The sequence below is a fragment of the Bolinopsis microptera genome, chromosome 1 (assembly GCF_026151205.1).
Source record: "Bolinopsis microptera isolate Bmic1 chromosome 1, MBARI_Bmic_1.0, whole genome shotgun sequence".
NCBI lineage: Eukaryota > Metazoa > Ctenophora > Tentaculata > Lobata > Bolinopsidae > Bolinopsis > Bolinopsis microptera.
Genome location: NC_087072.1, coordinates 13843389 through 13871026, shown reverse-complemented (window position 1 = coordinate 13871026; position 27638 = coordinate 13843389). Strand labels below are relative to the sequence as shown.

Sequence of the window (27638 nt, the reverse complement as noted above, 5' to 3'; positions counted from 1 at the left end):
TACTTGTGTAAATCGTCTTCAGCTGGGGATGATGTTGTGAAGGGTGATTATATATGATGTAGTGGTGTCAATGATGAGTGGTGTGTGACTCTTGGGTCACTTGAGGGGTCAATCTGCTTTTGTCGAGTCTTCTTTGGCAGAAGGCTCTTGTTTGCCGCCTCAATAGCAACCATAAGCTTCCCGTAGCTTTCAGTGGCCCCATCATCCTCCTCTACCAGGCCAGAGAATCTATTCCGAACTTCAATTGCATACTTTATTTGAAGCTCACCATCCGACTTCAGGGCACTATAATCATAGTTAACTTTTTTCGGAGGCCTGTGTCCTTAATTCCTGAAGCTAACTTTGATCTTACACACTACAATTCTGTGATCAGATCCCAACGACTGAAAAGTGTTGTAAACTTCCGTGTTCTTTAATGAGTTTTTCCACTTCCGCCGTATAAGAATATAGTCAATCTGACCTTTGTTAAGTGTCCCATCGGATAAGAAGTTCCACCTCTTGTTGACCTTCTTTCTGAAGCGGATATTGGTAATTTCCATATCGCACTCCAGGGCAGTGTCTCTCAGTAGCTCTCCATTCCGATTGGTACGAGTATGAAAGTACCAACGGGAATCTTCTTCACTCTCCTTTCAAAGCCGGGCGTTCATATCTCCCTCTGTGATCTGCAGCAGGTGGTGCGCTGGCACATCGTTCATAGCCTGTCTAAGGGTGTTATGGAAATCCTCCGCTTCTTCAACTAGTGCTGCCTCGGTAGGACTATAAGCAGTTATAGTTGTGAGTCTGGGATTTCCGTTGAAAGAGATAGTCAGCACCCTTGAGCCATAGGGTTTAATGAGGCTGATTGCGCTGTATGCTCTTCTAGTCAGCAGAAAGCCCACTCCACCAGTGGCTGCTCCTGCTCCATTCCTCCATGCTGAAACAGTTACCAAGCTAACCCCCTCCTTGAACTGTTCGATCTTGATCGGCTCCTGGTGGACAATCCTATGTTCTTGGATCCCGAGGATCTCCATGCCACTCTCCAGAAACTGAGTCACGAGTTCAAGGCGCTTGTAACCTTCTCTAGCAGTTCGGACATTGAATGTCCCTACTAGAGCTACCTCACAACAAGAAACCAATGCATCCCCATCCTTTTTTTGGTGTTTTATGTTATTTTTTGTGCCGGGTGAAGGAGCCGGCATAATATCATCTGTCAACCCTCTCCTAGGGAGTTTTAGGGTGAGAGAGTCATCAATCCGGTCCCCTCCGACATCTAAATCAGTGGTAGGGACTTTAACCCTAGTGCATAGTGTTATTATAAGACATCATCATACTTTTCAATGGCTGGTGTCTCATGCGCAGTCCCCTGCACATCAGGCAAAGTGAGACACCTACTTAACGCCGGGCACCACTTGAGCGTTAAATGACTTATCCATCTTGGCAACGTGAGTAACAACTTCCGCTAGAACACTTGTTGCTACTAATCAGTAAAAGTGGGTGAAAAAGGTTTTGGTCAATTTGACAATTTACCACCATAATAACACAAATAACTTGAAAAGTATTATAAGCAGGCAAAGGTTATTGACAAAATGAAATCAGAACATTAACTTTGTGAATTTTGGAGCAGGTATGAGGTAGTAATACAATTACACCTATAATTAAAGGCAAGAATAAAAATCCTAACTTTGTATGAGATCTTATAACTCTCACAGCATCATGATCTACGCTTCAGCTTAACTAATATAATAATCAAAATTGCGGATAATGATGGAATGTCCGTTAGTAATAGTATTACGCTGCTCGTTTAGAAACCTAACAGATCTTAGTCATAATTATGATTAATTAGCGTCTAGAAACATCACTGAAATCTTATTACCTATACCTTCAGCCCTTTAGAAAGAGAAGAATTTAGACCTGATGGCGATTTTTTCTCACCAAGTTAACAGAGCCTGTCACCCCCATTTTATTCTCATTATATAATATTAGACGAGACTATAAAGAGTTTCTCCAATATAAAATTGATTTATAGATTGCAACGGCCCTTAAGCGCTTAGTACATCAACTTTAATTCTATTTTAAGTCTATATAATCATCTGCACCCGGGAATTAAAAATTGCAAAATCTTGCAGCTTCGGGAAATTAAATTACCACAATAATATCAGAGTTCAGACTACGCAATATGTAAGTCAACGAAAATAAATCCCATGGAAAAATCGCTCTTGATGAATCGCTAATGAGAGCGGGAACTGGAAAAAGGACAGTCAAGCAAAACCCTTGCAAATCTGATCGAAGATATTCCCTCTAAGAGTTATTCCCAAACTCCCACACTGTAAAACACTAAATCATGTTGAGTCCTAAATAATGGTGATCAGTGCAGACCAAACAGCAAAGCCACAAAAAAAAAGGGGGTTCCCCGTACCCCAACCCATGTAGGTGTAGCTCATAGCTGAGACACCTCACAGCAAGTAGACCAAAGTGGCTCTTGCTTGTGAAAGGTGTATCAACTCCCCGCTTGGTTCAGCTAGGCCTGATGGAGTTCTCTTCCAATTATTCAATTAGACAGTTATATATAGTATAGCCTTCTGAATCAGCCCACAAGTGAGTCTGAAAGGAGGTTAACTTATTTTATTCCAGCTGTTGTGAGCCTAATGGTCATTATGAAAGTCTGGAAATAGAGATCAAGTTTCTAGCTGACTCGTTAAAACTGAAAAGACGTTGAAACTGGGATGAAAAACATTACACGAACACCCAAAAAGATGAACCAATTGATATGAGCAACATTTAAAATTGAACAGCGTTTTAACGTTGTATTTAATTTTAGATTGTGAATGAAAAGTTCTTAAACATTTTATAGGCCAACGTTGGTTAATTTTAAAGGTTAATTTTTTATATAAGACACTGATCATGTACACATCTTTTAACATTTTTACTGCTTAACGACTGCTTTTCTTACTTAAGCTGTATAAAAATAGATTTAAAAATCATTTTCTGAAATAAAAAAACGTTTAAAAAAATGGAAAAAATACGGATTTTTGATGGTTTTGAGTGCCTTCTAGCGTTCATATTAATGTCCGTTCATAATTATGTCCGTTCATTTGATGTCCGTCCAAATAAGGTCCGATAAGGTAGTACTAGTAAATTAACCACAAGCACCAGTTGAAGCTCCTCAGACAGACACAACCCCTATAGAAATAGAGCAACCTGAGCTTACATGGTGCGCAAGTCAACTAAATTGGCGAGCAGACTACTTGTGCGTTATAATGTAAATTTTTGTTTTACAGCACGTAGACGGCGAAAATTTTTGTTGTAAAACAATTACAAAACATATCTAGGTACGAATTTCAAAATTTTGGGCTACTTTCCGAGAATTTTACGTGATCACATCTTAGGCGAATTTTCGACAATTATAAATGTTATGTTTCTTTACAAAACGACGATATTTTGGGGAACACTTTGAAAAGTTTGATTGAACAAAAGATAGTGGAAAAGGAATTGATGTATTAACAAATACCAATTATATAAATTTACGCGTTTAATTATAAAACTAATATGTGTCCACAAACCTAAATTGTGCTTTAAACTTTATTTTATTAATTTTATTCGTAAATATGTGTTGACGACGAAAAGCTGTTATCCTTGGTCTGCCGGAGGCACAGAAAACTCTACTTATAGTATATGATGTTTCCAAGGGTCACTTGGCGGAAAAAGTCAATAATAAGTGACGTTCAGGAAAATTTGATGGACGAAGAAAATAAGACACACGTCCGGAAATGAGCTGGCGGTGGGATCGAATGATAAATTAGCTTAGCCGACTGAATGATTGAATGAAACAATAAATATTTTAAGACTGTATAATTGGTCTGGAACAGCCCTTAAACATTCTGGAATTTTTGGAGGATTTCTGGAAATGATCTTACTTTACCTCACGTTCAACGTTTGCACCCTGACACTAAGTGGGTCACGACATGATGGTATGGGGGTCACGACAATGGTATGGGGGTGACGGGGTCACGCGATGATATGGGGGTCAAGATTTCATACAAATCTTAATCAGGTTTCCGGAAGTTAACCCATTAGAGGAATCTACGAATCTTTCCTAGCCGTTAAGTAAACATCTACGGTAAGGTAATGCTTCCCTTTACGATAACCTAGCCTGCTGACATATTTATTTCTAAGATAAACATATATCTCTGCGGCTATTTCTATCCTCAGGATGCCATATAATGTGAAAAAAACACTTCAGTTTATATTGGTCGTTCGCTTTTCTTATTCTGATTCATTCACGGCCGATTTCATTCTCGGCAACATTTCGCGTTTAAAACAGAAACGGTAATTTAAATTGATATCATTTCCTTTTATTTGGAAAAAGGAAACTTTTGTTACGTTCCATGCACTTTATATTATAACCCAATTTTGGGTTTTGGTTGAAAACTGTTTCCAATGGAATTGAACATGAAATAATTTAAGTTTAACTACATGTATATTGTATAGTGTCAGTGACAAATAAAAGTGTCATTGTCAATGCAATGCAAACATTTATATGTGCCATTAATTTACGAGAGGGCCGCCAAAATTTTTGTAATAATAGACTTTCTAATTGTGGTACGAGAGAGCATATAATTATAATTATAAACAAATTAATAATATCAAAATTCTTGTTACTGGGCGGCGCTCGGCCTATCAATTGTCATTTCAATATGATTATATATTCAATCTGTTTATGAACAGAGATGCCTCGAGGTCCCGCCAGGTAAAATCTTTGGGAGATATAATTAAATTTCTCAATCGTGATGTGGTAGTTGGTACCCTGATAATGACTTGTAAGTTATACTTATACTTAAACCCATGTCTATACTCATGGTGCTACGCGTTTCCAAGAAAACTTGATTACTTGATTCAATTTTTATTCAATTTCCCGTAAAACTAAAAGAATTCCTCCTGTCCTTAATATAGTTTTAAACTATTATCACAACTACAATTAAATACATATATTATTATATGTATCGGTACAAAGCAAACTATGCAATTGTCAAACTATAAGTTTCATGTTTGAAAAGCAATCTTCAGTGACATAATTAACATAAAAATGGCAAACATAATACAACACAGTGCTCCTTTATCAAATTTTATAATTAACAATTAACAATTACTCAATACTACTAAACCTATATAAATAACTCCAAATCCTAATAACTAATAAATACTAACTAAATATGTCTAACTAAGAATTTCCTAGAGTGCATATAGTCACACCATCGATTATAAAACACCACCACCTAAAAAGAGAAAGAGATCGCGGAAGAGGAACATCCTATGGTACAATCCCCCATTCAGTGCAAACGTTTCAACCAACATCGGAAGAAAGTTCTTCGCTCTTATCGATAAGCATTTCCCGAAAAACCTACCGTTACATAAAATCATCAATAGGAATACCGTGAAAATAAGCTATTGCTGCATGCCCAGTTTGGGAAGGATACTCAAAGGGCACAACAAATCAGTCCTAGAGAAACAATCTGAAAAGAAAAAAGCTCCAGAAAAAGAGTGTAATTGCAGAGACGCCTCGAAGTGCCCCCTCAAAGGACAATGTCTGGCCAAATGCATAGTATACCAAGCAACCGTTAAAACGGCATCTAACAAGGAAACGGCCTATATTGGATTGACTGAAAACAGTTTTAAGACACGGTGGTACAATCATCGACAAAGTTTTAAGAATTCTAAGCACAGACTGAGTACCGAGTTATCAAAATTGATATGGGACCTCAAGGAGAAGATGATTGAATATAGCATAGACTGGAAGATTATTACTAAATCGAAGAAATATAAGGCTGGAATGGGGCATTGTGGCCTCTGCTTAGACGAGAAACTATACATACTTAAAACCCCAGGCATTATTAATAAAAGATCAGAAATTATTTCTAAATGTAGGCACTCTAGGAAATTCTTAGTTAGACATATTTAGTTAGTATTTATTAGTTATTAGGATTTGGAGTTATTTATATAGGTTTAGTAGTATTGAGTAATTGTTAATTGTTAATTATAAAATTTGATAAAGGAGCACTGTGTTGTATTATGTTTGCCATTTTTATGTTAATTATGTCACTGAAGATTGCTTTTCAAACATGAAACTTATAGTTTGACAATTGCATAGTTTGCTTTGTACCGATATTTCATGCTCCTAGCTACAGCTAGTAGAGCCCTTTTTCTATAAGAGAAGAAAACCAGTTGTATTATTATATGTATATATATATATATTTCATATATATATATCGTCTCGCTTTATAATATACTAGCAGGAACCCGTATTACTCTAAAGTGGTGTCAAGACTCAAGAGACTAAAATAATTATTACCTATTTAATTCGCGTTTTTGACACCACTTGGGGGTCCAAATTTTGGGCACTAAAATAATTATTCCTTGGCCAATTTTTTATTTTTTCATGCTGATTTGAAAAGCATAAAAGCATTTGATTCAGTCAAAAAAATTTCAGTTGTATATCTTTTACGGTTTTTGCGGAAAGTTGCGTTAAAGTTGATGCCGTGGTGTCAGTAAAATGGCACAGATAAATATATATATATCGTCTCGCTTTATATATAGTAAGATAGTAAGATACCATGTGAGTGTGACATGACAAAAGCGTCATCTTTGTTTTATGTTTTAGACAAAGTGCTTTACCTTGATCAGATTATAATCTCCTCGGATCCCAATCTTATTCCGGAGAAATCAGCACGTGTCAAGTATAGTTATATACGGTAAAGTTGATCGAAGCAAACCAATATCGCGAGAAGAGGTCACGTCAGGATGCCTCAGGACTCCTGGACTCAGGAGGTAACTATGAGTTCAAAAAGGAAAGTAATACAGTTCCTGCTTGAACCTAGAAGGGCCGGTGCACTAATCGGCACTATCAGTTACATTTTTCGTTCCACTTATTCCGTGGAAGTAGTATTGAGAAGCCAGGAGTGTTCCGCAGAAGCAATATTAAGAGGTGCAAGAATCGCAAAGGAACTTGTAATCGAATTCCACAATCCATATAATTCCACAACTATATGATATAGTCCTAGTCCTACAGACTGATGATTTAATGGTCCAGGAAACATAATTCCAACTGCTCTGATCTACTTGATAAAAAACGTGCTACAATTCGGATTCAAACTACTGATGATTCTTTCAAAGAAATGTCTAATAAAACAGTAAACTCAGTGCCAACAATTTTAAAATGAAATTAAATAAATAACGTTTCCGTTACGAGTACGACATTTGATTGTTTGTCCCGAGAAATCGATTGTGTATTTTAAGTCAAAATTTAAAAAAATCAAGACGCTGTTATTAAAAATAAAAACGGCTCTACAATCTACATAAACCCTTACCGCAATCCAAACCATAACCACAAACCCGAAGAATTGGAGTAGAAACCTACCGGAATGGGCTTTTGGCTGCCGGACCGGATTTTGCCGGATATCAATCTATTATTATATCTGGTTAGCCGGATTTTGCCGGACTGGAACCGGTTGTTAGGAAAAACGAATATAAGGCTGCCGGAACTTGCCGGAACTTGCCGGAACTTGCCGGAACTTGCCGGAACTTGCCGGAACTTGCCGGAACTTGCAGGATCTTGCCGGAAAATTTTTATTAATCCTTGTTATTGGGTATTTGTCATTATCAATTATGATGTTAATCCTTATAAGCTATCATAGATGATACGTACGAACTCTACGAACTCCTCAGTGACAACGAACTCTACGAACTCATCAACCCAAAATTACGAACTCTTGAGGAGTTCGTTTTGTACAACTTACGTAAAATGAAATTAAACAGAAATTGTATTTACAATTCAGCCAATTCAACACATAACATACGATTGTAAAACAACTAAATATATTGGTACTCGAAACTTCTACCACGCGTCGCGTGTACACTGTACATTTCACAGTACAAGGACTGGTCGATCGACTGCAGGAACATTCTGGCGCCAATAGTTTGCGCGCGCACGTTCCCTGGACACGTTGCAGAAAACTTCAACTTGTACTTCTGGCGTTGCGTTTCGTTTTCTTCTGCTGTAAACAGCTGTGATCACACCGAATGTACATTGTACATTCAGTGTTCATGTATGATGTAAAAAACATTTTCCATGTTTTTTTTTGAAAAATTGACTAACGAACTCCAACGAACTCTAACGAACTCCAAATTTTGAACGAACTCCACGAACTCTACGCCAAAAATCAACGAACTCCGCATCTATGTAAGCTATAGTTTTTAATTACACAATAAGTTCCGAATTTCTAAGATGTAAGAGCTATACAACCACATAGTCGGATCCCAGCCGTTCTAAAAGACCATCTTGTTATCTTTTCGTACTGTTAAAAGCGATTTCTCGACTTATCACATCTCTAGATGATGCTTAAAAAGTTTGGACTCTATCGCATTTTTTAATAAATGCAAGCTTCAGCTTTTAATTTATGTTGACTTCTCCTCGTAAAAAAAAGTTGAATCTACCAAGAATCAAGGACTGAAATCACTCGAAATAATTGATATTTTGACAACAGAAGAACACACCGTGTGCCTGATACTGTACGCGTGCAGATTCTATGTAAGTAGCTTTCATGAGTTTCAACTACAGGGTGGCCCATAAGTGACTACCCACACGCAACCTCTTAATAACTCACGTAATTCGTCTCCAAATTGCACCAAAATTTCAGAGATTATAGATATGGGTCAAACTTAGATTTCCTGAAAGTTTCGTAAGCCACGCCCAATTACAGTGGGCGTGGCGTGACACTCCCTCTTTTTCACTATTGTCTTCATAAAATGAGAACGCTTTAAGCTAAGAACTCAAAATTTTTTGCACACATTTGGCTTGATAATTGAAAACCTTTCCCAAAGTTTCAAGTTCATTGGTTAAAATATGGCTAAGTTATGACCATTTCAAAACTCATCGGATACGTGATCCGAGCACTCAGTCAGTGATCTCGTCACTTGGTTAATGGCCTGTTCGGCTCACATGCACCGCTTGATTGGTTGCAGCCTGCTTATGGGCCGGCCTATACAGCTGACTGCACCTAAAACGCTATCACACGAATTTATGGTGGTGTCACCATTTCAGGGCTTGTTAGCCCTGCTAGTCACAGGTTCCTTTTGAGTTCTTAGCTTAACTGTCCAAGCAGAATGTGGATCCCTACTTTGAGGACGAAATCTGGTACAGCGACAAGGCCATATAAACGGATATGTCAACTCCCAGAATGCAATTCACTGGGGCTCTACTAGACCGGATGAAGTGGTGGAGAGAACGGTATCCAATCAAAGCCTAATGAACCTCATTAATACACGCTAACGCCTTACTCTTGATCAGATTGGGTGACGAGATCACTAATTGAGTGCAAATATCACTGACTGAGTGCTCGGATCACATATCCGATGGATTTTAAAATGGTCATAACTCAGCCATATTTAAACCAATGAACTTGAAACTTTTGGAAAAGTTTTCAATTATCAAGCCAAATGTGTGCAAAAAATTTTGAGTTCTTAGCTTAAAGCGTTCTCATTTTATGAAGACAATAGTGAAAAAGAGGGAGTGTCACGCCACGCCCACTGTAATTGGGCGTGGCTTACGAAACTTTCAGGAAATCTAAGTTTGACCCATATCTATAATCTCTGAAATTTTGGTGCAATTTGGAGACGAATTACGTGAGTTATTAAGAGGTTGCGTGTGGGTAGTCACTTATGGGCCACCCTGTACTATCTTAATATGCAATTAATATTATACAGGGTGAGTTGAAAATAGTGTGTGGAATCTAAAAATCTATCATTTTTTATGAAGGAGCAAATTTTGAACGGTGAATTGCTATCAGTTCATAAACTTTACATATTTCATTCTTGCCTCTCATTTGATTCTAACTCATAATTTGGCCTGGTTGATTTTTTGCCAAAAAATTAGAGCCATTTAGGTACATTCCACACACTATTTTCAACTCACCCTGTAGTATTAATATGTTTTTACCGTTTTACTTTTAAGTTTTATGTCAGCGGAGAGCACAACTAGAGGCATTCTTAACCAATATGCAATACAATGTTTTAATTTAACAAGCAAATGAGGAGTTAATTCCGGTGAATAGCTTTAAGAGGGCGAATGATCGACAATGCAATCACGGAGCCAACCTTAGAGGGAATATCTTCGTTCAGATTTGCAAGGGTTTTGCTTGACCGTCCTTTTTCCAGTTCCCGCTCTCTTAGACACCCTTAGATAGTATTCTGGATGGTGACACGACGTAATAAAATGAAGAAAGGATCCTACCAGACACCACGATGGAACTTTCACGATACAGACAACAAAGGTCCCGCTGAAGATTTGGTAACACAATTAAATATCTGAATATCCCAGCGCTATTATAAAACAACTCTATCGCTCAAAACTTTATAATTCAACCTTGCGGCCTCATCCTAATAGTACAACATCATATTTCGTTTAACCCAGTCATTACACTTATGTGTCAGTTCATATCAATCAATATAAAATGCTACTTCAGGATAATTTGGTAACTTATCCTGCAGCACTATGGTGCTAGCGATAGCCAAAATCGCTCTCCAGTAACGATGTCTAGGTCTCATAACATAGTGCAAACATAATGCCCAAATCGCGCTCTCTCCGTAAAGAGGGACTAATTATAGAAAGCCAGCTCGAGGAGCAGTCAAAATCGATACGTACGAAAATTATCAAATTGGGATTCTCTTCATAATCTATTACAGTTGTAAATGAATGGAAAAAGGAGCGTAACATTTTGCATTTGCGGACGGTTATTCAAATTTTATTTGGGAAAGAAAGACACTGGCAGCGGTCCACTCTACCCATGAGTATGGGTTTTGGTCAAATATCCAGTCGATTTCTCGGGACAATTAACAATCAAATGTCGTATATACCTCTATTACTACCTTATCACATTATACTTGAACGCTGGAGGCCCTAGCGTTCACCTTTTAAAAAAATATTCAGCCGGATATCCGGTCGGTTCCTATAAGTATGGTAATTGATAAAATACACAGTCTATGAATTACAAGTTCCCGGTTTCGAAATCTAGCTGCATCAGTGAAATTGTATCACTCTCCAAACGATAGATAATAGTATAGTTTAAGATACGAGTGGTTAATAATTGGATGCTTGTTATAAAAGATAATATATATTAACTGCACACTGATTATAATTCGATACTGTAGACATGAGATTCCTGATTCATAGAGAACTAGCCGGGGCAAATATGTCGTGGCAACTACTAATACTATAACTCTATTACTATACGTATAACATAAACAAATGCGAATAATAAACGGAGAAACGTCACTGAAATCTTATTACCTATACCTTCAGCCCTTTAGTCTTAGAAAGAGAAGAATTTAGACCTGGTGGCGATTTTTCTCACCAAGTTAACAGAGCCTGTCACCCCCATTTCATTCTCATTATATAATATTAGACGAGACTATAAAGAGTTTCTCCAATATAAAATCGATTTATAGATTGCAACGGCCCTTATAAGCGCTTGGTACATAGACTTTAATTCTATTTTAAGTCTATATAATTATCTGCACCCGGAAATAAAAAATTGCAAAATCTTGCAGCTTCCTGAAATTAAATTACCACAATGATATCAGAGTTCAGACTACGCAATATGTAAGTCAACGAAAATAAATCCCATAGAAAAAGCGCTCTTGATGAATCGCTAATGAGAGCAGGAAATGGAAAAAGGACGGTCAAGCAAAACCCTTGCAAATCTGATCGAAAATATTCCCTCTAAGAGTTACTCCCAAGCTCCCACACTGTAAAACACTAAATTATGTCGAGTCCTAAATAATGGTGATCAGTACAGACCAAACAGCAAAGCAAGAAAAAAAAGAGGGGACCCCCAACCTGCATGTAGGCGTAGCTGAGACACCTCGCAGTAAGTAGACCAAAGTGGCTCTTGATTGTGAGGAGTACCTCTTCAAATTACACCTCAACAAATACCAACAGGTCGCCCTCAGTGATAAAGGGAAAATCCCTCTTGGATTGTTCCTCAACAAATACAAATACAGGAATATTAATATCTCAGGAACTCACCTCAGATGGGTAACATGGCTACTATCAGGGCACAGCCCACTAGCTTACTTTCAGACTGTGGCTAACAACGTCAACTTTGAGACGCAAGACTGCGAACACTGCCCAGGGAAGCAGAAACTTCACAACATTTCCTATGTCAATGTGAATGTGTACAGCTGATGACTATCAGAATGAGGATATTTGGTACACCTCTACTCACAATGGAGGAAATTATCAACAGCAAAATCAACCACATCATAAAGTTTGTGGAACAATCAGAAAGACATAATTATGTCCGTACATTTAATTTCCGGTCAAATAAGGTCCGATAAGATAGTCCTAGTCCTACAAACTGGTAATCTAATTGTCCAGGAAACACAAATTCCAACTGCTCTGATCTACTTGATAAAAAACGTACTACAATTCGGATTCCAACTGCTGATGATTCTTTCAAAGAAATTTCTATTAAAACAGTTAACTCAGTGCCAAAAATTTAAAATGAAATTAAATAAATCACGTTACGACATTTGATTGTTAATTTTCCCGAGAAATCGATTGGATATTTGACGGAAAACTGTTTACATAGACAGCATATTTACTGTTTAGCATAACATTCCTTATAGTTATTCCATGTTAAATTTCCTAAAATTCACTATAAGTTGCCAGTGGTGAAACGTACATATATAGTGGCTAAGCCGAATATACAATTTAAAAATGTCACGTTACACGTATGTTCGAAAGAAACCACATATTAATTCATAATTCAGTTTTATTGTAGTTTGACAAAAGTTGGAGACTGCAATTTCTCTGCATTTTTTACCTGGGGACCCCAGGCTATTATGTTCATAAACAATAAAGATTCGGCGGAATGACAGGCTGAGCGCCGCCCAGTAAGGCATTTTGAAAAAAGGTGTGACAATGTCTAAATGACGCAAGCTCTTAATTATCGAATCAGATAAAATTAAACTAAAAGTTTGACAAAAACTAACCTACAACAAAATGACAATGAGTATAATGATTATTATACAATATGTACTTAGTCTGTTTATTCGAATATCTGTTTACTTATTCAATACAAAAAGAGTTGAAATAATCAATCACAATTCTCGAACATTGCAACAGAAAGTTGCATTATAATTGCAAGTTCTTCCCCAGAAAGAGAAACACTCACAGCTAAGCCCAAATATCAGACCAAGAGACCGACACGTGTGGGCCCACTCATGACTATGAGCAGTATTGATATAATTTTCTTTCTGGAACAGGGACCGCTAACTTTTATAGTTTTAAGGTATCCTGGATCATCGACAATTTACCTTCATTAATTTCGTTATCTGTATCAGATTGAAAATATAGCACCAGAGCAATATAGCCGGTTTCGTTCCGACCGGAAACTATTTACCCTGACAAAATATATGTTATTAAAGTATTAAAGTATTAAGGAGTACCTATTTCAGGGTCAATTATTAAGAAATATTCAGTACAACTATAATATAAGGGACAAACAAATCTGGGCTGATTAGATAATAGAGAGCCGACCTTATTACGTAAATGCGGCACTGTGGCACTATCATGCGGCACAATTGCGGCACTAACGTGTGGCACTTGTGGCACTTGCGGCACTTTCATATGTAACATGCGGCACTCACATGTGGCACAATTGCAGCACTATGACTATCTTATGTAACATGCGGCACTTGCGGCACTATAACATGTGGCGTAATATTAAACGCGATATAGAGCAATATTAGAGGTTTGCTACTGCTAGAGGTAGGTGAAGGGGGAGGTTGGCTTTTCGGTTTTCTGAATTCTTTTTTAAAATGTTTTTCTGGAAACCACTTTTCTCCACAATTTTGCACTCAGAAGCAGGATTTACGTATCGAGAATGACTCGGACCGAAAATGTTTTCTGGAAACCACTTTTCTCCGTTTCAAAAAAAATATTCAGCCGGATATCCGGTCGGTTCCTAGTATGGTAATTGATAAAATACACAGTCTATGAATTACAAGTTCCCGGTACATTTCGAAACCTAGCTGCATCAGTGAAATTGTATCACTCTCCAAACTGAAATCTTATTACCTATACCTTGAGCCCTTTAGACAGAAAAGAATTTAGACCTGATGGCGATTTTTTTCACCAAGTTAACAGAGCCTGTCACCCCCATTTTATTCGCATTATATAATATTAGACGAGACTAAAGAGTTTCTCCAAGGGTCGACCGAGTCCTCGGCCTCGGCCTCGGTTTTACCGAGGAATGGCGATTTTTCCTCGGCCTCAGCCTCGGCCTCGGCCTCGGTCAGGAGGACAATTCCTCGGTTCGCCTCGGCCTCGGTCAAAAATAGATTCGAAATTCCTCGGCCTCGGCGAAATTTGACGATTTTACCGAGGATTTGACCGAGGATTTTTGTTGAAATTTTGGGAATTTTTCTACAGACTTACAGAGGTTAATGTAAACGAATTTGTAAAATTGAAAATAAAACGACCAATTGACCAGGACACAAAACTAAAAATATCATAGTCTAAGATTCATCGTCTGATGAAATGACAATATCTGAGCACTCTGAATCAGAATAATCTTCTGTGCACAGCTCAGAAGGGGGACAGTCCTCTTTATTTGGGGCTTCAAATTCATTTGGACAGGGGCCGAAGTCGTCCCCAAATGTTCCGATGTTCTTTTTGAGAAACAAGCACCCCTCAAAGTTTGTTGGCTTAAGGCTGAGGCGATTTAACTTCAGGATGTGCCCTGCTGTAGAAAACAATCTCTCTGGTGCTGCTGAGCTCGCCGGCGCAGATAGATATTTCCTTGAACACTCAGCAAGGTTTCACTGTCAATTACTCAGATCCTGCCTGGGCATGCCCACTCCTGACTCTTGGCGAACTTGCCCCTTCATAATGATTGTAACGTGTGTACACAGTACACAGTACACAGTACAATCTGATTAGGTACAGTGCGCTTTTCCTAATAAACAATGCCCTTTTTCCCAACAATTTTTCTGCAAAAATTCCTCGGCCTCGGCCTCGGCCTCGGTCAAAATTTGCACTCCTCGGCCTCGGTCAAAAAAAGAAACCTCGGTTGTCCTCGGCCTTGGTCTTAACTAACTGTATTTTCCTCGGCCTCGGCCTCGGTCGAAAATCCTGCCCTCGGTCGACCCCTGAGTTTCTCCAATATAAAATTGATTTATTATTATAGATTGCAACGGCTATATAAACCCGCAACGCCTGTGTTTATCTTATACCACTATGTCTTCCTCATCCATCGAGTTTATTCCTGGCAGAAAGAAAGGCAGCCGCAACGTCCTCTACGATGGTCACCTCTACCACCTTAACAGAAAGAGGGAAGACAAGACCTACTGGAAGTGCAACAAGTGCAAGTCCCGCCTGATCCTTGTCCAGGACACCTTCTGTTCTGCTGCCCCTCATGATCACGAATCTCAACCAGCAGAAATTGCAGCCCACCGCTCCAAGTCTAAAATGAAGACCCTCGCAGCTACTACTGAGAACTCAACTAAGCAGATTGTTGCAGACTCTGTCGCTGGACTATCCTTCGAAGCCTCGTCCCGGCTCAACTGTGATCCCAAGTCATTGGCACGACTAGTCAGACGAGCCAGACAGAAAGCCTACTCCCATCCTGTCAACCCCATCTCCTTAGAAGACCTGGTGATTCCTCCTAACTACCTGACCTCTCCCGGTGGTGACACTATGTTGCTCTGGGACTCCTCCTACGACACCGACACCAGAAGATCTATCCTCCTTGGTACTGCAGACAACATCAACATCATCTATCAGTCAGATCACCTCGTCGTGGATGGAACCTTTAAGACCTCTCCAGACCTGTTTACTCAACTCTTCACAGTCCATGCCTTACACCCTACTGGATGGAGAATCCCTGCAGTCTTTGGACTCCTACCCGGGAAGCGCACCATCATGTACGAGAACATCCTCAACGAACTGGACTCCTACGGACCCTTCTACCCTCAGTCGGTGCTGGTGGACTATGAAATCGCTATCAGAAACGCAGTCTCCAACGTCTGGCCTGGTACTACCTTGAGACAGTCCTTGTGGAGACACCTGCAGAGCGAGGGACTTGCTGCTGACTACTCTAGCGACAACTCTCCTATCAGAAAGTCCTTCATGCAGATTGGAGCTCTCCCCTTCGTTCCAGTCAGTGATGTGGACCAGGCGTGGCGGCTTCTCAAACCTTCTCTTCCTGCTGAGATGACTGCCTTCGCAAGATACTTTGAGTCGACATGGATCGGAACCACCTCCACCCCTCCTCTCTTCAGGCACGACTCCTGGAATCACCACGAAGCGGCCCAGATGTTACTACCTCGCTCCAGCAACATCGCAGAGGGTTGGAACAGCGGCTTCGCCTCCTTGGTCAACTGTCACAACCCTTCTATCTGGAAGTTCTTAGAGTGCATCAAGAGGGAGCAGGCTTTGACAGACGTGAAGATCACCAACATCCTCACCAGAAAACCCTTCAAGAGAGCAGCAAAGTGGGAGAAGTTTGACCTGGAAATGCAACGTATGGTTGATGATTATGATAACTTTGGGGATGTTACCGAGTTTCTGAAAGCTGTTGGATCTAAGATTTTGGGTTAATGCTTTAATGTTTACTTATTATTGTGTGATTTAAATTACTGTATCAGTATATTATCTATTATTCTTTGACCAAATTTCTGCTTAGTCAATTATCACGAAAAATGTAATAATAATTAGCAAAAAATAAAATAATTAACTAATGAAATACGAATAATTATGCCTTTATTGCAAAGTTCAGTAGGGATCACATCAAAGTGGTTAGGTCTAGATATTAGCGGTAGTGATTCAGTCCGGTAGTGATTCAGTCCTGAAATATACCTCAATCCCTACCAATAGTGATTGGTAGTGATTCAGTCCGGTAGGGATTCAGTCATGTAGTGATTCGGTCCGTTCACCAACATGGCTACTATCAGGGCACAGCCCACTAGCTTACTTTCAGACTGTGGCTAACAACGTCAACTTTGAGACGCAAGACTGCGAACACTGCCCAAGGGAAGCAGAAACTTCACAACATTTCCTGGGTGTCCTCCACGAAACAGTTATGATCAAACTTAGGCTGTAATATTTACGATCGTGAGACATCTACTATCAAAGTAACTATCAATCTGTCCACGAAACGTTAATCGAATTAAGCCTTACGATTGAGCTTTAAGATTAGCTACTTACGATATAACTTTACGATCTACATATGAGATCATACTACTACCTTATTAACCCAAATAAGGAGCGTGATGGTTGCGTGAGGTGAATCACGCGATCGTAGATTCAAAATTTGATCGTAAGTTGAACTTTTGGTTGATCGTAGAAATTACTGCTTACGATATAACTCACGACACCTATTTGTCAACTTTTAGGGACTTACGATCAACTTGGAGGTCGATATTACGCTATTACTGAATCGTCTTCCTATACCTATTAAACGAAATTAAAATTATTATCATTCAGATCATACCGGACACTGGCTATGATAAAAATATAAACAACCTCATGATAATAATTCCCTTCACCGGAAAGAATATTCCCCTCACGGCCAATAATCCCTTCACGGCCAATAATCCCTTCGCGACCACTAATCCCGTGACGCGGCCAATAATAAAATTTATTTTCTGTTATACTTATCAACCTTCATCATGCAGACCGTATCTGATATTACCGCTATAAATCCACCTTCTGATCCTATATAGACCAGCCGTCCTCATCCAATGTTGAACAGATCTCATCGGATTCGACAAGACCTTATTTGGACACTGACCTAACAGTAACAACTTTAAACACTGACCTCGCTAGAATTACATCAGATGGCGACCTCGCTACTTCGAATATTGGAATAACCCCGCCGATAACCATGATCAATGCCTCACTATAAGGGAAAAGGAAAAGAAAGAAACAGAAGGCGGAGCCCGTAACTGCAGTTGTCAAGAAGTAACGAAAGCGGAACTTCACCTCGGAGGAGGTGCAAGTTATATTATGCAGGAGGCGGGGAAGAACACAGCTATTACCCCTACTAGTACTATATACTGTAACCAGCGAGGCGAAGGAGAAAGTGTGGTTAGCAATAATGAAGTCGGTGAACGCAATCAACGGTAAAGGAGACAGAAAATGGTGGGATGTTAGGAAGAAACGGATTGACACGTCATGCTCTGCTAGGACCGAGCTTCGCATTTCGCAACATTGAAAAGGAGCAGCGAAATACTGGTGCATGGCGCCAGATCGGCGCCCCCTCTCAGCAATTGGTGGAAATCATTACACCTTAGCTTTGGACAGTTTAGCAGGAAGAGCTGCGCGTTCCGACTGCGTGAATTAACTTTTGTTGCGAATCTCCTATATTGGTCAATGTACTGACTACTGCGTCACGTGATAAAACAATTTGCTCTACGATCAACCTTGAATTGAGTTTCGTGGACAAAATTCCGGAGGCTAATTAAATCAAATTACATGATCTCAGAGTGATCGTAAAGTTACGATCGATCTTAGAGTATACGATATAATTATAACCTACGATATAACTTTCGTGGAGGTCACGATCACGATCACGAAAATCTTGTCTCGTATTATATAATACTACTACTACCACTATACTAGAATTAGAAAGCCCGTGGTCACACTCACAGAGAGAAAGGTAATACCTTATCGGACCTTATTAGGACGGAAATTAATTGAACGCTGGAGGCCCTAACGTTCATGTTAATGTCCGTTCAAATAAAGTCCGCATTAAAGTCCGTTGAATTTTTTTTTTTTTTTCCACTTTGAACTTTTTGTCCAGAATATGACAACTATGAGAACTATATTGTGCCTTAAGTTATAACGACGGAAAGGTTCTCTTTGATCTGCACGGGAGGCACAGAAAACTTTATTTGTATATGATGTTTTCAACTTCAAGGGTCACTTGGCGGAAAAAGTTAACGAAATTGTGGCACTCAACAACATAGTTCATGAGCTAGTAGTCCCCGCCAACATGACAAACTTGTTCCAGCCTCTAGATATTACGGTAAATCGTGTTTCCAAGGACATTATCCGACGTTGTTATAGTTCATATTAATCAGGGGAGGTAATGAAACAGTGCTAGGAAAGCTCCAAGTGATGTTAAGGTTAACCTAAAGTTGTTTAAGATAAAACCACTTCACGCCGAATGGCTTGTAATTAAGTTGACACTGGAATGCAGGACCAGGGTCGTTTGATAAATAAAAGTTTCCATAAAGCTAGAAATCACTGATGCTTTAAGCATGGACTATTTCATGCACGAAAACCCATTTGATGAAGATGATATGTGATTTTGATATTAGACACTGATCATATACACATATTTTAACTTACTGTATAAAAAATGGTTTTAAAAATCATTTGCTGAAATTTTAAAAAACGTCAAAAAATTCGGATTTTTGATGGTTTTGAATGCCTTCTAGCGTTCATATTAATGTCCGTTCATAATTATGTCCGTTCATTTAATGTCTGTTCATAATCATGTCTGTTCATTTAATGTCCGTTCAAATAAGGTCCGATAAGGTTATAGTCATTCAGGACCAGTTAGAGAACGGGTTTAAAAAAGTCACGTGACAGTAGAGTGTAGAGTGATTAATCATCATCCCATAAAACACCCTGCTGTACAGTTGCCCTAATGTAAATTCTTTGCTTAACTGGAGAATGAATAAAGGAATAAGGCAGCAGCAATGCAATCGGATAAAAGTTCAAAATGTTATACATAATTATTAATTATTAAATATAATAAGAGCTGGCGGTGGGATCGAATGATAAATTAGCTTAGCAGACTGATTGATTTAATGAAACAAGAAATATTTTAAGACTGTATAATTCGTGTGGAACAGCCCTTAAACATTTTGCAATTTATAAAGGACTTCTGGAATTTATGGAGGATTTCTGGAATTTATGGAGGATTTCTGGAAATGATCTTACTTTACCTCACATTTGCACCCCGACACTAAGTGTACCGACAATGGTATGGGGGTCACGACATGATGGTATGGGGGTCTCGACAATGGTATGGGGGTCACGACAATGGTATGAGGGTCACGACAATGGTATGAGGGTCACGACAATGGTTTGGGGGTCACGACAATGATATAATGGGGGTCACGACATGATGGTATGAGGATCACGACAATGGTATGGGGGTCAAGATTTGAGATTTCATACAAATCTTAATCCTAGGTAACCGGAAGTTAACCCAGTAGAGGAATTTACGAATCTTTCCTAGACGTTAAGAAAACATCTACGGTAATGTCATGCTTCCCTTGACGATAACCTAGCCTGCGGACATATTTATTTCTAAGATAAACATATATCTCTGCGGCTATTTATATCCTCAGGATGCCAGATAATAACACTTCAGTTTATATTGGTCGTTCGCTTTTCAGTTTCTTATTCTGATTCATTCACGGCCGATTTCATTCTCGGCAACATTTCGCGTTTAGTACAAAAACGGTAATTAAATGATATCATTTCATTTTATTTTCAGAAAGGAAACTTTTGTTACGTTCCATGCACTTTATATTATTACCCAATTTTGGGTTTTAGTTGAAAACTATTTCTAATGGAATTGAACATGAAATAATTTAAATTTAACTACATGTATATTGTATCTAGTGTCAGTGACAACTAAAAGTGTTAATACAATGCAAACATTTATATGTGCCATTAATTTTAGGAGAGGGCCGCCAAAATTTTTTTCTTTGTATGAGATCTTATAACTCTTACATCTTACAGCATCATGATCAATTACGGAATGCGGATAATGATGGAATGTCAAATTAATCACGAATTTCATTGAAGTGGAGCCAAGCGGGCCAGTGAAATCTCGGGAATTACCGTCTATAATTGGGGAGCACCCTGCACCGTTTATTTGCGGTCTGATGTCGTACTATTTCATGGAATCAGCTTTCAACATTGACGAATGAATAAAAAATACGGTGCATATCTTGAATTGACACGGGATATACAAACTGCTGTGATACTGTTACTGATCTGCGTGTCTCTGCTATCTACATGCAAATTGCGGTGTTGTAATTGCTTAATTGACATTGTAATACCTAATTGTAAATATCCCAAAATATTGGGAATTGGGATGCAGCGTTTTGCCGTCCCTGGGAGCATTTTGTACCCCAACTACTTTTGGTGTCGACACAACGTTCTACTTCTTATTCTATGTTCTAGTGGACGGAGTAATACACTTATTACGTGCTTTTTCTTTTTTTTAAATCTAAAATTTGGGAAAAATACCACCCCGCTATAAGGCAAAAAATAAAAATCCTAACTTTGTATGAGATCTCATAACTCTCACAGCATCGTGATCTTCATCTAAGCTTCGACTTAACTAATATAATAATCACAAATAATCACATAATGATGGAATGTCCATTACGCTTGTATCACGTGGTGACCCCCACTGTCGCTTCACTATATATCGTAGAGTTTCTACGATACAGGGGGAGCCGCGCACTCGTGCGCGGCGGGTCATACAACGTATGACAACATTACGCTGCTTGTTTAGAAATCTAGCTTAGATCTTAGTCAATTCCGTCACAAGATCAGGACCTAGTCAGACGAGGCCTTTTTTGTCAATTCAATGTCGAAACTGCTTTGGTTATAACTATAATAATAAAGGCAAAAATATAAAAAATGTCCGTCACTTTACAGTTCATTTTATAAATAAATTTATTATGAAAAATAAATTTATTATGAAAACCATGGTGTTGCTTAGCACAAAATAGTACACCGACAGTCGACACGGCCTAGGCCTTGGAAACAAAGTAATCGTTGGTAGCTATGAATATGATGGGCTCCTTGTGCAGAAATGCATGTATATCTTCCTCCTTGCGTGCGCTGCTGACACTTGTGTGAGCTTGAAGAAGCATCATGAGCGGGTGATGGCGTTGCCAGGTAACTGGCTATCTTACTGGGCGGCACTCAGCCTGTCATTCCGCCAAATCTTTATTCGGGTTACCTGGGGACCTCAGGCTATTGTGTTTATAAACATAATAATAATAGAATAGAGATTCTGCGGAATGACAGGCTGAGCACGGCCCAGTAATATTCGGGCTGAGTGAATTACGACTTCCATCGGTCCATCGCCCTGTTTATGGATAAACATAATAGCCTAGGCCGGGCCCCCAGGCCGGTAACTGGCTATCCCGCGAATGGAAGCTTGTATAATAACTTATAAAAATAATAATATATATTATAAAAATAATTCGTGATCAAATTGATCACGAATTTGTTTAAACATTAAAGTGGGGCCAAGCGGGTCAGTGAAACCTTGTTGAAATCTTGTTGAAATCTTGTTGAAATCTTGTTGAAATCTTGGTGAAATCTTGTTGAAATCTTGGTGAAACCTGATTCTGAGGCTGCATGCTGCAGTTACATGGGCAAATAATACAGTGCAAGTGAAAAAGCTTGAGCAAATTTTATTTGCGAAATAAAATTATACGGGTGGCCTGATCCATGGGCAAATAATTTGCACATAGTATTGTAGGTTTTCAACCTACCAGGACGCGCGCCGAGTTGGACTATATATATGGAACAGATATTTTACGAGTATCACCCGCGTTAAACATAGTATCGATACGGCAATATGCGTATTGGTGGTGTCGGGCAGGATTAGGACTGCAGCCACCCAAGTTTTAATTAGAGAATTAGGATATACCTACCTAAGGGGCTTTTACTAATTCGCTCGCCCAAAAATTTCACGTGAATTTGGTTTTTATAGTTTTGCAGCCGTACAAAACGGTTTTACATAAACCCTAATCCCAACCCTAACCCTAACCATAACCCCGAAGCTAACCATAACCCTTACCACAACCCTAACCCTAATCCGAGCCCTAAACAATCGAATTCATGTTTTACTAGCCTGTCACGTGACCAAAACGGTTTTTTGCCCATAACTCTCCGTGGAAGCATTTTTACCCTACGTCATGTGGGGGTGATTACTGATTCGGAATCAGCGTCCAAAAATACACCGATTCAGATCAATTTCACACTCAAAGGGCCTTTTCACAAGAATTTTCTTAAAATTTGTGCAAGCGATTTAGTAGGAGCGTACCTAAGGACCTCAGGCTATTATATTTACTAAAATTGGAACCCGTATCGGTATAACCCTAAAATGGTGTCAAGATTCGATCAAAAGACTAAAATCATTATTAACTATTTGATTTGCGTTTTTGACACCAAGTTAGGGGTCCAAATTTTGGGCTTTACAACTCCTATTCCTTGGCCAATTTTTTATTTTTCATCATGTTGATTTGGAAGCAATTAAAGTAGGGGGTGCACCATAAAAATAAACTTGCTCGGATTTAAAAAATTTTTGTACCATTGTTTTCTAGAGACTGTGAGAATTCTCACAATACCAAATTTGTTATACCTTTTTGGAAAGATTAGTGAGTGCCTAGGTGCCACATTTGATGGTGCGCGGCTTTTGGAGCAAAATTAGCTGTAAAAGTCGCGTAATTTGACCAAATTTGACCAAATTCGTTGATTTTTGTCGTATTATTTGGATATATCTTCAGTTCCTTGAATGAGATCATTCTGAAAATTGGCGACGACCTTCCAATAGGGCTTCCACAACTGTCCGAAAAATTTGGTGGATATCGGAGTTGATATAGTGATCAAAATGGGGCAAAATACGCTGCTTTTAGCTGTAACATAATGTCTGATGATTGGATATGCTATGCTTTAGACTTTTCGGACACTTTCCTTGTAAGTGTCTATGAGTAAGCTTACCAATTTTTGTTGCAATCAGAGGTCGGGAAGGATACTTAATATTTATTTGTTTGAAGAAAATTGTGCTGGCCGAAATTAGCGCTAAAAAACCATCCTACAGTCGGAACGCGCGGCTCACTGTCGATGGCGCACTACCTAATTAAAGCATTTGACCCAGTCAAAAAGGTTCAAACTTCAGTTGTATAACTTTAACGGTTTTTGCGGAAAGTCGCGTGGCCCAACCTATGCGAGTTTAAAATAATTTTATTTGCACTGCACTTTTATTTTAAAACGCTCACTTTGACAAACCATAACTCGCCACCAATCAAGGCAAATTTCAATTTTAAAATATCAAAAGAAAGTAAAAAATTTCACTTGATTCACGATGTCAATCCTTCGCATCTCGCCGATCTGCATACGTGGTTGCGAGAAGCATTATTGGATGCGCGCGCACGACCCAGTAGTGCATCGCGCTACAAAATTTCACCAACACGAAACAGGACGTTTGGATGGGATCGTAAAATTAAACGCAATATTCACCCTCAAAGTCGACTTTTAAAACATTATCTTCATACATTTTCCGTCAAATTATAAGTTATAGGCAGTGCGCCGGCCATCGACTGTAAAACGCGCGCGCTGACCATTGAATGGTTTTTAGTTGGTTGACGATGTCAACCCATCAAGATCGTTGCTCTGCAAAGCAGAGCAACGATCGATGCGAAGCAAGAATGCTAGTTCGCGCGGCGCGTCAAAGCGGCGAAGTCTTGTAGGTTTACAACCTACCTGCAGGACGCGCGCCGAGTTGGACTCGTCGACGGTCCAATATATGGAACGGTCCAATTTATGGAACAGTCCAATATATGGAACAGATATTTTACGAGTATTACCCGTAAAGGCGAAGTCCTCCAAGGTTTTTAGCTCGTATTTCGGCCAGCACATTATTTCGGAAACTAAACAGTCAAAAAGTTATAATTGATAATACTTCCCAATATAACAATTTTGTTGAAATTTTGTCAGGGTACGTAAACACTGGGCCGCGCTCAGCCTGTTGCTGTTATTCCGCCGAATCTCTATGCTATGTTTATGAACATAATAGCCTGAGGTCCCCAGGTAACATAACCACCTAATCTTACTATATATAAAGCGAGACGATATATATATATTTTGTTGCTGTACTCCTACACATTAAAAGGGCACTTTCAAAAACTATGCTAACGAATCTGTCACGCAAAAAATTTCATCTTCTAGAAGCTCTCATTTGGTGGATATACAAAAACAATTCAAACAATATACACATAATATAGCAATGGCCAATTGGCTGACTATAAGGTCATGGCCTGAACAAACAATTTTTTTTAAATAGTCAAGTGATGCTAAAGCAGAGCACAAATGTATAATAAGTTAATAGATTAAAAAACTGATTCATGTGATGCATTCGCAGAGCACAGATAAAAATACTGATTCAATGATTAAAATTATAGCTGTGAGTGTCAATAAATTACTGTGTCGTAAAAAAAGGAACGATGTACACGTGATCTGAAATACCAATATCTCAATATCAAAAGGATAGTGTCTAGAAACATTCATAGTCCATGGTGGCAGGTATCAAGTTAAACGAAGTTACACTGACTGGCAATGTATACGATTGCCGTCTCCCTCTCTCACCCCTGACCGCTATCAGGGTGCTCCTGAGGATTGAGAATCTAATCCTGGTGCGCATGTAACACATAATAGCCGCATAGTCTTCTCCTCTCTTCTGGGATAGTTTTTCAGCGAGTCTCTTGTGGTATCTTGTGGCTTGTGGACCCCATCCGCCATTTGTTGAGTATATAAGTGGAGTAAAGGTGCCTTTTTCCACCTGGATGATTCTGTTGTTGTACTTTTTCATTTTCCTCATTTCATGAGCTTTATAGATCTGTTCCATATCTTTTTTGTCATATGTGGGTGAGTTGGGGTGGGTAACACAGACATCAAAGAATGTTCGTTCAAATGTGCTCCAGAGACCTCGTGAGGATACATCAGGTGCAGCTCTATCAGCATTGGTACCAACAATTTCTTCATTATCAAGGGGTATCAATGCTGGCTCAGTCACTACATCTCTGCATACTTCACGCTGCAGCTCTGCATTTAGATCGCGGATGTTGTTGTGTCTCATAGAAACATAGCCACCTACACATTAAAAGTCGGTGTTGATTAGATCTTCGAAATAGTTCTTTGCATCATTTTATTAAACATCGTTATCTGAGATAAAATTGTTATAAAAGCAACTGGAATATACACAAATCTTTAAAATAACTTACAAACTAGGAAAGGAAAACAAGTATTAGGAAGACGTACAAAACTATGTGACTCAAAACGGTACAAAACTAAAAAATACTGGGTAATAATCAAACGAAAAGAATGGCTGAGTACATCTACATCTTATCTGATCTATTAAAGATTAGTTTCTCGGAAAAAGCTAGATTTCTCTGAATCAAGCAGTAAAAATATTAAAATAGTGATGAATATAACACGTCTCTGATAGCAATATTGTAAACTAAACACGGGTTTATAGGCTAAGATCATGTTAAATAAAATAAATAAACTAAACACTAAGCTCCAGCGGATTTAAAAAGGATGTGGTTACTATCGAGGGTGTTCATACCCCCATAACGCTCAAGGGTTTTCAATTGGGTCTGGTAGAACCCCTCTCTAGCTTCCATGGCCTTTTCCTTATCTGCTTTACTTATTTCAGGTTTAAATTCTAGAGCGTCCACTATAATAACAGAAAGGTGCGTACTAAGTGAAGAGTTATATAAGGCTACTGAACTAAAATCTAAATCATGATCAATATCTAAAAAGTGATTTACTAACTTACAACTCCTGATACCTTTCTTAATGTGGCTCTTATGATTAGAAAATCTCTTAGGGAGATTAGAAGTAGTATATCCTACATACGACTGTTTACAAGTTCTACACTCCATTAAATAAATAAGGTTATTACTCTATATATATTTATTTATCCGCACCATTTTACTGACACCACGGCATCAACTTTAACACGGGTTCCCGCAAAAACCGTACAAGATATAAAACTGAAACTTTTTTAACTGATTCAAATGCTTTAATGGCCTTCAAATCAGCATGAAAAAAATCGAAAATCGGCCAAGGAATAAGAATTTTAGTACCCAAAATTTGGACCCCCAAGTGGTGTCAAAAACGCGAATTAAATAGGTAATAATTATTTTTACTGTGTACTGGGAGACTTTAATTTAAGGTAGGAAACTGATCCGGCCACCAAAAAGCCTTGACACCAGTCTTAAAGGTTTGACGGTACGAGTTCCTGCTAGTATATATAACTCAGCACCAAAATGTTCTGAGATTTTTTCGTTGCACTTTAATTTGTGAAGCTATGACATTTTTGGACATTTTTGGACTAATATTCAGATTACTAAAATTCATAATCTGTGATTTTTAAGGGGTGGTTAAATGCTTCAAAGTTTCCCCAGATTTGCTGCTATTGCTGTGCATATGACAAAAAGGTTATCATGTGTATCTGTTGTAGCGCGATGCGTTACTGTGCCGCGCCGCGCACTCAATGAAGCTTCTCACAGCTCTCTCTAGATCTGAGATCGGCGAGATGCGCTACTGTGCCGCGCCAAGCTGAGATGAATTGACATCGTCAATTAAATGTATATGAAGCTGAAAGAGCTGAGATGTGTTCAGTTGGGGCCGCGTTATCTATGGAGGCGCTATTAGACAGCTGTTTGTAGGGGTGGATTGCTGTTTGCGTGTCCACACCTTTTCCCGCAGTACAGTTGTGCACTCCCCATCTTTTTTGGTCAACTCTGCGATTTGAGCTTTAACTTTTATGGTG

General features: G+C 38.9%; 3 protein-coding genes across 3 annotated transcripts in view; 2 read left to right on the top strand and 1 right to left on the bottom strand.

Annotated features, from left to right (window-relative positions):
* Positions 1-629: 629 nt before the first annotated feature.
* On the bottom strand, positions 630-1178 carry LOC134817688 (uncharacterized). The gene has a single exon (XM_063826966.1). The coding sequence runs from the start codon at positions 1176-1178 to the stop codon at positions 630-632; it is 549 nt and encodes a 182-aa protein (XP_063683036.1).
* A 3749-nt stretch (positions 1179-4927) lies between these two features.
* LOC134822448 (uncharacterized) overlaps positions 4928-27638 on the top strand; it is a 57402-nt gene continuing 34691 nt past the window's right edge. The window contains exon 1 of the mRNA XM_063833549.1: positions 4928-4976. The gene's annotated coding sequence lies outside the window, so the exon portion shown is untranslated. The remainder of the gene's footprint in view (positions 4977-27638) is intronic.
* LOC134817602 (uncharacterized) lies at positions 15272-16633 on the top strand. The gene has a single exon (XM_063826863.1). It carries the CDS (start codon positions 15272-15274, stop codon positions 16631-16633), a length of 1362 nt encoding a protein of 453 aa, XP_063682933.1.

Bases quoted from the DNA above. Each gene is read 5' to 3' on its own strand.
- LOC134817688 (XM_063826966.1), bottom strand. From the start codon at position 1,178: ATGCCGGCTCCTTCACCCGGCACAAAAAATAACATAAAACACCAAAAA.
- LOC134817602 (XM_063826863.1), top strand. From the start codon at position 15,272: ATGTCTTCCTCATCCATCGAGTTTATTCCTGGCAGAAAGAAAGGCAGC.